At 40.9% G+C, this 13,076-nt stretch overlaps 1 protein-coding gene across 4 annotated transcripts in view; it reads left to right on the forward strand.

The window, feature by feature from the left end:
- Positions 1-13,076, forward strand: part of col16a1 (collagen, type XVI, alpha 1) — an 85,441-nt gene that overhangs the window by 37,840 nt on the left and 34,525 nt on the right. For 2 of the 4 annotated variants that reach the window (XM_026156034.1, XM_026156037.1), the window contains 13 exons: positions 1,633-1,665; positions 7,252-7,287; positions 7,381-7,431; positions 7,705-7,737; positions 7,909-7,953; positions 9,520-9,558; positions 9,675-9,737; positions 10,639-10,683; positions 10,772-10,867; positions 11,161-11,199; positions 11,989-12,033; positions 12,159-12,194; positions 12,292-12,414. In XM_026156034.1, coding sequence (XP_026011819.1) covers positions 1,633-1,665; positions 7,252-7,287; positions 7,381-7,431; positions 7,705-7,737; positions 7,909-7,953; positions 9,520-9,558; positions 9,675-9,737; positions 10,639-10,683; positions 10,772-10,867; positions 11,161-11,199; positions 11,989-12,033; positions 12,159-12,194; positions 12,292-12,414 — 684 coding nt within the window. The remainder of the gene's footprint in view (positions 1-1,632; positions 1,666-7,251; positions 7,288-7,380; positions 7,432-7,704; positions 7,738-7,908; positions 7,954-9,519; positions 9,559-9,674; positions 9,738-10,638; positions 10,684-10,771; positions 10,868-11,160; positions 11,200-11,988; positions 12,034-12,158; positions 12,195-12,291; positions 12,415-13,076) is intronic. The other 2 variants (XM_026156036.1, XM_026156035.1) reach the window with 2 other exon arrangements.

Genomic DNA, 13,076 nt, shown 5'->3' on the forward strand with positions numbered 1-13,076 from the left:
GCAACCCTTCCAAGCAAGCCATACTTGTTAAGTCTTTTTCGAACTTTAACATTACGCATGCTAACTGAGGCCTGTGGACTGTAGCTCTTTGGATTTTGGAGCTTCGTTGAGCAATGCCTGACTTTGGGGTGAAGTTAGTGTGATGATCACTCCTTGGAATATGGGAATTTCTTTCACTTGGGAATGCTCTCTCACTTTAGAATCATGGATGTCAAATTGCTTGGAAGTTTGCTTATAACCCTTTAAAGACTGGCGCCCAGCAATTGTTGCTTCTATAACATTATTGTAGATTATTGTTTATTTTCATAAAATAATAATGACATGGTGTAATATGTCATTTGGTTTTGTATTTACCCACCTTTCAGATCTTGTAATCACCAGTTCATTTTTTTCTTTATTATATCCTGATTTTGTCCTTTATCATATCCTGAAATCTCAGTTGCATAACCTCCCCTTACCCTGGTGATATGCTAGACAGGCTGCCAGGCTGTCGGGGCTAAGAAAGAGCGACCATTCACACTCACATTCACACCTACGCCAAATGTAAAATCACCACTTAACCTTCAGTATAATGCATATCTTTGGACTGTGAAAGGAAGCCAGAGTGCCTGGAGTGAACCCACACAGGCATGTGGTCACAGCAGGTACTGCCTTTCTGAAGTATAACAAATCTCACCCTCAGTGTTTCTTATCTTTGACCACTGGAAACCTCTTTTTCTTGCTTTCAACCCAGCACCCCCAAAAGGTCGTCTAGTCCTCAATAGACTCAATAGTCCTTTGTGTTTCGTTTCCCCATCGTGTATCTCTTGGACTTTTTATGATGAGGTCTAACACCAGCCATAAAAACGACTTCTCCCCTCTTCCCTTTACTGACATGCTTTCTTATTGTTCACTTCCCAACTTTCCATCTTGGAACAGGTTGTTTCCGCTCAGCGTTCTGTGCTTCCTCTATCCCTCTTGTTGTTGGCTGTTTTTACTTATTTATTTATTTTGTCTGATTTTTTTTTTTTATACTGTGCACAGCAGGGTCCATCTCTTTACTTACCCCAGGGCTCCAGAGTTACAGCGTTTGGTTTCTCTCTCACTTTACTCATCTTCTTTCATCTCTTTTTCTTTTTCATGAAAACCAAAAATAAAGAATAAAGGATAATGACCCATGTGTGCAACCATGATGGCCCTTATTTCATCCTCCTTTGTTCTTCTTCTGATGCAACGAATTGTAATGGTAACATAAATTTACGGGGATGCGCCGGACAAGCAATAGGAAAACAGAAGCTTCTCTATGCCACTCCTAAAAAGAAAAAATGTCATGTGATGTAGAGCCCTGTGATTTTTTTGAGGGCATTTGGTTACTTATAGGAACAAAGCACAGGAATTAAAAGGAACTAGAAACATACCATAATAATAATGTAGATTAAACAAATTTGAGAAGGAAATCAGACTCTGGTAAGAGTGTTATCACACCAGCACCAAAATGCTAATCTATTTGAGTCAATATGGCCGAATATTAGCTAATCAAGTCATTAAGGTGAAAATCATGGTGGTCATGGTCATGCTCAAATATGAGTTGAAGAAAACAAAAGTGCCTGACGTTTTCTTTCTTTGCTTTCTTTTCTTCTTTTCTGCCAACAGGAGATTTTTGCATCCAAGGATCTTGCAGAAAAAGTAAGTCTCGCATACACACAAAGCACATGTGGTTCTATGGTTTTACGGTACTGAATTTCTAACCACATTGCGCACTTGTTGCATAAGATGGTCGCCTCAACGGAAGAGAGCTCTGGGTTCAAAAAGTGAAGCTGACATGTTCTGCGTTTGTATTCTGGCGTTCTTTAGGAATTCATTAAAAGAAAAAAAATCAGGTTAGGGAGGAATCGCTAAGAACTTATTTGCAGCCTAGGATGTACCCTTCCTTTGACCCCAGTGCATTCTGCAATCTGAACCGGAAATATCAGCCATATGCATGGATAACAACTCTTTCGGCATTTATATGCTGTTGAAACAGAAACCCGAAAACAATATGCAGGCCATGTGTGTGTGTGTGTGTCTGTGTATACGTGTGTGCAGGCTGCGTATATGTGTGTTGTGCATGGGACTGTTTCCTCCTGCCTCCACACATTCTCACAGCTTGCTGACTGACTGAAGACTGATTTACACCTCATTATTCGCTGGGTCTCAGTTGGGAGTTGCTTCTGCCTATTAATTTTGTCATTCACCTACAATAGGCATGTTCTGTTCACAAATAGAATACAAAACTCCAGACGCTTCATTATGTTGCTCCGGTGTGTGCTTACTAATGCGGGCTGCCGCCTCCGCTGACTTCCTCAATGTAGGTTATTACCTGGGTTGGAACATGCAGCTTGCCCTGCCGCTGGGGGCACACACACACACACACACACACACACACACACACACACACACACACACACACACACACACACACACACTTTCAAGGAAACAAAAGTGAGTTTTTCGTTTGTGCTACCAATGTAATTTGGTCAAATTATACAGGCAGCTGTTTTATTCAAAAGTAAAAAAATGGTTGTGCGACCCATAGGAATCTATTGATAATACGAGGAGATATTATGCATCGCTGATGCCAACAAATGCACCAAACAGGCATATGAATTAGTATGATTATTGTCATAAATGATGTGAATAAAGGGTTGATTTGACTTGTGCGTCACAATCCCAAAGCTCAGTTAGAAACTCGTTTTCGTCGCAATCTTGATGTCATTCTTTTTCATCTATTCTTTTATAGTTTGTTCGTCTTATACGAGTGCATTCTTGGGCATGTCAGTCAAAATGCTCAGCATCGCCAAGCTGCATGTTTTCATGAAAGATTCCTTTATGATAGGGGGTGTCAAACGTAAGGCTCAGGGGCCAGAATTGGCCTGGTGAAGACTCCAATCTGGCCCACTGGATGGTTTTGGAAACTGTGAAGGAGAACATAACTTTTAACATGTTTTACAGGTTTTCCTACAGACAAAGGCCTCTCCCATAGCCATTCATATTACACCACAGTAATTAAACTATAGATTTCTATACTTTTACACATTTATGTTTTATAATTTAAGCCCAATTAGTCATGCTGAGAGATTTCTTTTATTTTCTACAGCTGCATTTCTTTATCGTGTAGAAAAACTCTGACATACTGTTGAAATTGCTCTTCTTTTTCTTATATTAGGATTTTCCATTGATTTAAGGTATACTTTTATACATTTCTGTACATTGACAGAAAGGGGAGGTTTCACTGATCTGGTCCATATAAGATCAAAATGGGCTGTATGTGGCCCACGATATGAAATTAGTTTGAAATCCCTGCACTTTGAATAAAACCTTCTTGTTCCTGTTTTAAGATTTGTCAGTGAAAGTTTTAATGCACTACAATAATTCAGTGAATTGCATTAGAGGAGATTATGATTTTTTTTATTTACACTTGTAGATTTGCATTAGTGTCCGCTGGCTTGAGACCTGGCAGATGGAGAGAAGGATTGCCAAAAAGTGTTACCAGAAGGCTCCCTGACAGAATGTTGGTGCCTGTGTTCTCAGATGTTTAAGCTCATAGATTATGATCTGTGCTGGTTAGCGTAATGAGTAGTGAGCGCCTTTGTTTTGGGATGGCGATGTCAAAAATAGAGTGTGCTTTGTGCGGGATATCGAAACCTTTGACTAAGGTATTAATCGAAATATTTTGACGGAAAGGCTCATACAGTCAGTTTCTTCAAAACACAAGTGTAGGAGGAAATATTCATAGGCAAGAGAAGACAAAACGCCTGTGTAATGTACTTTTACTTGTAATACTTAACTCTACTGGAAATTCAACTTTCTGGCCTCACCCGAGGAAGTGCTGACCATATGTATCTGGCAGTCTCATAGTCTCTCAGATACCCGACAAAGGTCTAAGGGCCAAAACATTGTTCTTCCAGTAAAGTTTATATGCAAGTAACAGGACAGTGAGTGGGAGTTGTTTCTTTCCTTGCAATGATTATCCAGTTATCCAGAGCATTTTAGCTAGAAGACAAAGTTGGCCATAAGTTGGTGAAAATAGAGAAATCTTCAGCAGCTAAAAAATACTGAGCCAAGGGTTAGCAGAGCCCAACATCAAGAAAACAGAAACATGACTACAAAGTAATGCCAATGTTGCCCTGTGCAGTGTTTCCTAAACTCGACTTTGAAAAGTACTTGAAGATACACGAGACTCCTGCCATTTAAAAGTAATCCTTTATTTCATATCATTACGTGTTGCGAAAAGTAACTCATTAGAGTACAACCCCCAATACCTCAAAAGTTGGAATGGTGTGTGAAGTGTCAGTAAAAACTGAAAATAAGGATTTGAAAAATCTCATAAACACGTCATTTATTCACAATAAAACACAGAAAACACATCAAATGTTTAAGCTGAGAAAATGTGCCGTTTCAAGAAAAAAATAAGGCCATTCTGAATTTGAGGACAGCTACTACTCAAAGAAGTTGGGGCGGGTCTATGTATCTTTAACAGTCCTGGGTCTTCTTTGCATTTTTGACACATTTTTTCAGTTGGTCAGAGGTGTTTACTTTGAATCTTTTACTACAAAGGTGTGTAAGAGATGCAGCTTAGCATCTTAGCATTGTCTTGCTGAAATATGTATGACATTCCCTGAAAAAGATATTTCCTGGTTGGGGGAATATGTTGCTCTAAAACCTGTATATTCCTTTCAGCATCAATGATGCCTTTCCAGATGTGCAAGCTGCCAACTGCTTAGCCAATTGCACAGTGCACCCTCCATACCATCAGAGATGCAGGTTTTTGAACTTAGGGCTGGTAACAAGCCAGATCCTCTTTAGTCCTGAGGCCTACTGGATGGGCATAGATGTCCATGTTTTCCAAAACCAATTTAAAATAGGGGTTTTTCTCAGCTTAAAACAGATTCCCACTTTGCCTTAGTCCATTTCAAATGATCTGTGGCCCAGAAAAGATGGCAGTGTTTCTGGGTGATGTTTACATATGGCTTCTTCTTCATATGTTAGAGCCTGAACCTGCATTTGTGGATGGCACAGTGAACTGTGTTCACAGACAAAATTGGGCCTGTTTGTAATACAGAGCCACCTGAGTACCCAAAGATCCTGACCATCTAATTTTGTTTTTCGGCCCTGTGCACAGAGATTTCTACAAATTCTCTGAATCTTTTGATGATATTAAGTAAGTACGTAAGTAAGTAAAGTTTATTTATATAGCACCTTTCAGAGACATATGTCACAAAGTGCTTTACAAGGTAAAAACATAATACAGTCATAAAATACATCATAAAAACCCTGGTCTAATTAAAAGCTTTTTGAAATAAAAATGTATTTAGCTGCTTTTTGAAGGTCTGAGTCCAAACCCCGTAGAAATAGGGGAAGTGCATTCCACAGTCTGGGTGCAACAGCTTGGAAAGATCGGTCCCCTCGGGTTTTAAAACGAGTGTGGGGGACCACTAAAAGGTTTTGGTTTGATGACCTCAGGTTACGAGTGGAGGTATGTGCACGAATCAGATCAGCAATGTGGGGGGGGGGGGGGGGCTATATTACATACAATTTTATGCGGAGGAGCATTATTCTGAAATCATTCCACAATTTGCTGAAGCAGCTTTCTGCTATTGGTGAACCTCTGTGCATTTTACATGTGAGAAACTCTGCCAATTTCAGTTTCTCAGTTTAAACATGTGATATATTTTCTGTTCTGTTGTGACAAAATGAGGCTTCATGAGCTTTCCAAATCACTGCATCCTATTTAGTATTTACATTTCATATTTCACACTGCTAACACATTTAGCTTCTACATGGTATAGAGCCTAGTGTACATTCTCATTCTCATTACATAGTGAGCTGATAACAGTAGCTTTCCACCACATAACAAGCAACGGGCATGCTAATTTTCATTTAAGTTGCATTTTTAGCTAAAAGCTAGCCATTGCAGTTTTTGAGCTGAACTTTCTCAACTAGCCACATCTACAGAGATGTCCTTAGCCTGCATGTGCATCTTCAAAATGTGAAGTAGCACCTAGCAAACACTTGATATCAAACCTGCACACAATAAAGTGTGAATACTTCCACAATGCAAAAGCTGTCCTCTCTGCCAACATGTTAGCTGACTGACTGACTGACACAGGATTGGACCCATTCCACAAGCACACAGCTGCATGCCAAGTAGTTGGAGGGAGGCAGACACATTGCAGATGCGTCAGGGATTTTCTTTTTTTTCCCTCCCTCAACAAACAAAAGAAACATTTTAACAGTATTTGGTTGCTTATTTGCGAAACGAAGCTAAAAAAAATCCAGCAACTTCAATTAGGGAAATTGCCTTTGCCATTAAAAAAGAAAGTATAGAAAAGCCAATGCGGAGCATAGTATACATGCCAAAGCTTTGATTTCAAAGTTTTGGATTTGACAGCAAATCCAGCAAAGTGATGTGAATTAATATTCAGTAGTACATTTTGCTCTTACACTTTTCTTTCCAACTTTGAGAAATGTGGAGAACAAACAACAAAAAGCAGGCTGCTGACGGTTTAAGTAGATGTATAAGAGGTCTTGACTAAGCCCACAGTCACAGAAGAGAGCTTGGAAAGAGTGACTCGTCACTGCAGCTGGTCTAGCCAGCCATTGATAGATTTGTAGCTGCTAAGAGTGAGCGAGTGAGTGCGTGAGGGTGGAAAAACAAAAAAGGGAAGAAAAAAAAAGAGAGAAGTGGGAGAATTACACATTGTCTCTGTGCTGTTACAGCCCTCTTCACAGCACAGTCACAGCTTCAGCTTATATGCAAACCTTCTGTTAATATGAAGTCAAGGCTCCCAGAAACACAGGACTGGGGATTTGGCTTTAATTACTCGCTTCTGCTAAAAATGCTTCAGTTATTTATAATGGTAATCCTTATTTTCCTATGCATGTGCCTGTGAGTGTGCACGCGAGTGTTTGTGCGCAGGCGTGTGTGTAGCCTCCTGTGATGAGCAGCTGGTCTGCTCACTCCTGTGCTGAGGGAATCAGACATTCCTATTGATCTCCATCTCCCATGGGAGGTGTGTGTGTGTTTGTGTGTGTGTGTACACGTGTGTGTCCACCTCTGCTTCCCTTTGACTGCATACTGTAGAGCAGAATTCGATTTGTTTTTGTGCAACAGTGCCACTGCCAGGGGACAAATTGAACTGCAACGTTCATGTCTTATTCAGGCACACAGCAGGTCCTTCAGTGGATGTTAAACTCATATAATAATAAATCTCTGTTTCTCTGTGTCTGTAGTGTGGGGGGTGTTTACTCCTGAATAGGGAAGAAAATGTAAGGATCTCTGATCTTTACTTTCTCTTTCTTTCTATTTAAAGTGGTATAAAATCAGGCTGGTGGGTAACTGAGCGTTTTTGTGTTTTGCAGGTTGTAAACTTCGGCGGGGTTGCTGGGGTGAAAGGTGAAAAAGGGGACCGGGTGAGTATGAAGGATTACAACAAAGAATACTGACATTCATTTTGGGGGAGGGGGCGTAGTAAGACTAATATCAGAGGTATGAGCAATACGATCGCTTGTGCCTGGACATGTCTGCTTCGGCGCTTTGATATTGCTGTAGTCCAATACGATGTAGGCTGTTGACCAATTACCATCTAGGTGGTACGCATTGTTCGGTGCTCACTGATTCTATTCATCACCCACATCATTGTTCATTGCCATCATTGTTCTTTCTCTACCTCTCTCTATTTTCAGGGTGATGACTGTTCTGGCTCCCATTCAGGTCCAGTAAGTTACTTTTCCATTGTGTGTCACACTCACCCCACGCCACGCTTTGTGGAAAGGCATTGTTTTTTGGGTTGGTCCTTTTAGTTATTTGGCATGCAGTGCAGTGAGCCTGAAATTTTGGCCAATAGTGGTCTGTGATTATACATGCCAACCAAGTGTCTCTAACCTCAGTGCACAGAAGGACCCAAGGGGCAGAAGGGAGAGAAAGGCGAGTCGGTGAGTGCCAATACTGCCAAGGTTACAGCAGCACCTTCCACTGCCCTGCTAACCCCCTAGCTGTTTAGTTTGAGCTTTATTTGAAACCTCATTTTCCAGCATCCTTTTCCCAGTATTAATTATGCAGTGGGAATGATGGTGTGCTTTGTATGTTTATTTACTTGGTGAGTGACTCACCGAATTTGCATGAAAGTATATATGCAGGGCTTGGTTTCTCAAAGGATAGATTTGACTGGTTTAAAGAGTTAGATCAGCTTTAAATTTTATCCTCGATTGCTCTGAAGCAGGTCAGACCCATCAATCCATTTTCTACCGCTTAGTTGGCTTTGTGTCAAGGGGGCAGTATTCTAATCAGAATCGCCCAGACCTCCCTTCTCCACGGCCACTGCCTCCACCTCTCATAGAGATATAGAAAGGCATTACCAAGCCAGCTGAAAGACATAATCTCTCCATCTTGTCCCAGGTCTGCCCTGGGGTTTCCTCCTGGGTGGTCATGCCTGAAATCCAGGCGGCATCCTGGCCAGATGCCTGAACCACCTGGACCGGTTCCTTTCAATGCAGAGGAGAAGTGGCTCTATTTTGAGCAGCCCCCCAGGATGACTGAGTTCCTCACCCCTCCTCCGAGGTTGAGGCCAGGAACCCCCGTAGGAAACTAATTTCTGACATTTGTCTCTCACTCTTGACATTTGTGGGCTCACTCTTTCGGTCACTAGCCGCAATTCGTGGCCACATGTGAATGAAGAAAGTTAGAGCGTTGCACAAACATAAAGACTGACTTGACCGCCTACCTTTAGGCTAGCAAACCTTAAGACTCAGACTATCAGCAGCACCCAACAGGGCAGAAGAGAATAAAATAAAACCGGGTGTATTTCAGGTTTAAGAAACATAAACACTAGTAACCCTACTTTTACATTTATTCACACATATGTTGCCAGTGCCTTCTCTGCAAATCACATCATGAATTCACGAGATTAGGCAGGAAGTAGACTGTTTCATTCTGATCCGATGTCACATTTTCCACTGATTATCTCTCAAAAAGCACAATTTTTTTTTCTTCTTAGTTCCATCTGTGTTACTTGGTTGGGTGTGATCACTCAGTCAGGACTTTATTTTTTTATGTTGTTGTTGAGAAGTCTTAATTGATCCAATATTTATTACAACACATTCCTGCTTAAGATAGTCAAGGTCTAACGTGTTTTGTGCAGCAGATGAAGAATTTGAATTAGTTTGATCTAATCCATCCACAAAATCCATCTTTGCTTTGTGAAACCAACCCCGGGGTCTCTGTTTCTATATTAAATTTAGATTCTCAGCAATGAGTTGCGTCTGATTAATATGCAGCATGTAAAGCCATTCGGACTGCTGCTCTATAATGTGCTCCTGTTTCTCAAGTTGTTTGTTTGTGTGTGTCCAAATGGGGCATATGGCCCCTGCTGGTAGCCCTTACCGGTTGCCAACTGGTCACTGTGTTGTTTTGCTATGCTCCAGTGGTGTGTGTGGCTGTTTAGAGTTTCTTTAGAGCCAGGTCATTGATCTGGGCCTTGTCTCCATTCACTCTCTCCACAGGCGACCCCTGCCAACTGGGGCGAAGCAGCTGGGTACAAGGTGAAGAGCTTAAGAAACTTTTGGTGATGAATAATAAAGATATGACTTTTTAATGATCATCTAATTAAAGTCTAACCTCTTGCTTTTTCATTCCTCACCCCCCTCTGATTCTCCAGGGAGACAAAGGTCAGAAGGGTGAGAGGGGTCCACAGGGTCTGACAGGCACCCCAGGAAAGGATGTAGGTGTTTTTGTGTTTGTTGGTTTTACTTCTTTTTGCTTTCAAATTAGAGCGTTAGATTCAACCAAAGTACCTTTCAGGCTTGAAATTTAGAGTTTAGCTTTCAATCTACATTTCAATAGCACAAACATGAGTGCACACTCACAAACATACTAATTCATTCACGCACATCCACTTATGCAGCCACTTTTATCAAGCTGGAGCGGATATTCAGTAAACTCATACGGTATTACTATTTAAGCTCAGGCGCCCATTGATATTTATTCCCCCCTCCTCTCTCTCTCCCATTGCGTTAAGTCGGCCTGTTAATGCCTGTTAGATTAGGCTAGAGCAACAAAGCTTGCACAATCAATGCTGCCTCATTGACTGTGCTGTTCGTCTCTCACACAGGCGGGCGTCTATTCAGGAAGACTTAAACCTTTTAATCTTCCCTGTTCAGTGCAGTGATCCTGTAGACGCATGAAAAGTTTTGAGGAACAAATTACGACATGTGTGTGCTCTGAGATATTCCCCTGGTTTCAGCGTCAGGCGCGCACTCACACTCACGTTCACCGGGCTAAGTGCTTGTTGTGGCCAGATGGATTTGGTGGAGGATAGATTTTCTTAAGTCTCCCATCCATCTGACATTGTGAATATGAATGTGCTGTTGATGTGACTTGAATCAGACAAGGAGAAAATATTACGTATGCACCACTGAAGACGATACATCTTACAGTCTCTACATTTCTCCCGTTTTTTTCTTATTTCTCAGACGAGGAACATCAGACAAATGGGGGAAAACAAGTGTCTTTAACAATTTATGAAGATATTTTGCAGATAAATTTCAACACAGTTTGTTTGATTATTTGGAGTTGGCACTGATGATGGCAATTCTCCTTTTTTGTCTGTCACCTTTTCCCAGGGTCGAGCGGGATCGGTCTGTGTGGTCGGCCCCAAGGGACAGAAGGTCTGTCTGCATCACGTCTACAATTAACCTGTCACATTCTTGCAGTCCAGTTTGCATTTAATAGATATGTTTTGAAATTGTTTCCCAGGGTGTCCCTGGTATGGTAGGTCCGGAAGGATTGGCAGGAGAGCCGGGAAGGCCGGGACTTCCAGGCCTACCAGGGGTCGGAAAACCAGGTCCTCCAGTGAGTGCGCTTTTTAATTAAAGAACTGGTCACAGAAAGCAGAAGAATGATATACACAATTACTGGACAATGTCCTTGCACTGATTATCTTAATGTCCTTATCCTCATTTTTAGAAATGGCTTCTATTTGACCAAAGTGTGTGTTTCTTTGTGGGGGGGTTAGCCACAGCTCTCAAAAATACATGGCAGGATGTGGCAGAATGCTTTCTTTTGATCAGATTGCTCCTGATTAAAGTCTAAAAGCATCTTAGGATGGCATTTTAAAAGATTCATTTCCTTTTTTTCCTTCCCAGGGCCCTCCTGGTGAACCCAGCGGTGCAAAAGGAGAAAAGGTAAACTTACATTTTGACTTATGATTGTTATAATAATGCTCTTAGGCATATTATAATAAAGATGTCCTTTTTGCTTTAATATATGAAGCATTCAAGGCCATGGCACTCGAGTGCCTTTGTATCTCGGAAGGTACCACTGCAGCTACTATTACCATTAGCATTAGCATTCACTAACTTGAAAAAGATATGTGCATATATTTGTTAAGAAGATACTTGTTAAGAAGGGAGGAGGATTGTTAGTAAGGAGTTTGAAAAGCTGAGAGTAACTTAAAGTTGTTGAAAAAACTAAACAAATAAGTACTAGTTAGCTAACTAAATAGTTCAAATAGTTAGCTAAAAGTAAGGTATAAATGTTTAACTAAAAAGAACAAATATCAAAAATGTGTGACATATCTACCTAATTAATAAATGAACAGTTGAAACAGTTGAAAGTTAATATACAGATAGTTGAAATGGCGACTTTTTAAGCAAGCGATATAAAAGTTTGCTTAAATTAATGGACAAACAACTGAAATGGTTGAAACCATGATACCTGACTAAGTATCATGGCGTTAAATAGGCTAGTTAGCAGAAAAGTAATTGAAAATGCAATGTTTTTTGCAACGTAATAATGTAAATGCAGTGGTTTTGAGGATACTCAAGGTCCTGTCCCAGTGTAAATGCTTATTGCAAATCCTGCTTGCAAGTTGTTAGTTGATTGTTTGCACATCAAGAACCAGCAAAGGCAAAAAGAAATGTCTTATTACTAAAAAAAAAAAGCTTTCTGTAAAACAGCTGTTGTATTTACAGGGCGATAAAGGAACTTCTGGAGAAGATGGATTCCCTGGAGAACCAGTGAGAGACTTTTTTAAACATCGATTAGTATTCTGTAATGTATGGATGGGCTTCCAGGTTATGGACATGATTTGAACTTTGATCCGATATGTCAGTGTTTGAATGAGATTGTGCTGTTTTCAAAGGGTCCAAGAGGACCACCTGGATATAAAGGAGAGAAGGTATATCTTGTAAACACTATATTTAATCTCTATATGCATTTTGTCTGAGTTCTCTCTCATCATCACATTGTACGTCTAACTTGCGTTAAATCTTCAGGGTGACCCATGCGAAGTGTGTCCAGTGCTGCCTGCAGACATAGGCAACAAAGTGGCTTTGCAAGGGAAACCTGGCCCTAAAGGAGAGCCCGGATTACCAGGGATAGGAGAGAGAGGACCGTCTGTAAGTAGCGCGCTTGACCGGAATGTCATCTGCGCCTGACCGGAATGTTAAGTTTGCCATTTTTTTACGATCTTGCTACATTTCTTTATTATGGAGTTGTAGACACGGTCAGAGTTGTAGCTGACAATTGAACCTTGAGCACACTTTTTTTTTTTTTTTTGATAACGCATATTTTTTTATTTTTCTTATCATTCAGAGGGAAAGTGTGGCATTTATGTCTACCTTGGGCTTTTATTTGCCCTTGTAATTCTCACAGTATTGCAGCAGCTCAAGGGGAGAAGGCGTGATATGCTGTCAAAAGTTTATCCTCCAAGGCAAAGGGCTTTTTCTTAATGTAATCTTAACTCGTCTCTCTGTTTCTCTAGTGAGTCAGGACTCGGCACCCTGTGCATTGTGTTTCTCTTTCTGTTCATTCCGCATCTTCCCACTTACCCCAGCAGGTGAAATAGAGAATGATTTGTGGTGGGGGAAAAAAGAATATAAATCTCAAGCCTTATGAGATTCACTGTGCAACGATTTCCAATAGTGCCAGTATCCATCTGTCATACCTGGTTAGGGCAGAAGGAGAACGAGGTAGAGCAGCAGAGAGGGAGAGGGGAGATATGACCTTACTCTCACAAAGTTGAACTAACATTCTTGCTTCTAGATAATTCCTGTTCTTC

The sequence above is a fragment of the Astatotilapia calliptera genome, chromosome 22 (assembly GCF_900246225.1).
Source record: "Astatotilapia calliptera chromosome 22, fAstCal1.2, whole genome shotgun sequence".
In the NCBI taxonomy this organism is placed as follows: domain Eukaryota; kingdom Metazoa; phylum Chordata; class Actinopteri; order Cichliformes; family Cichlidae; genus Astatotilapia; species Astatotilapia calliptera.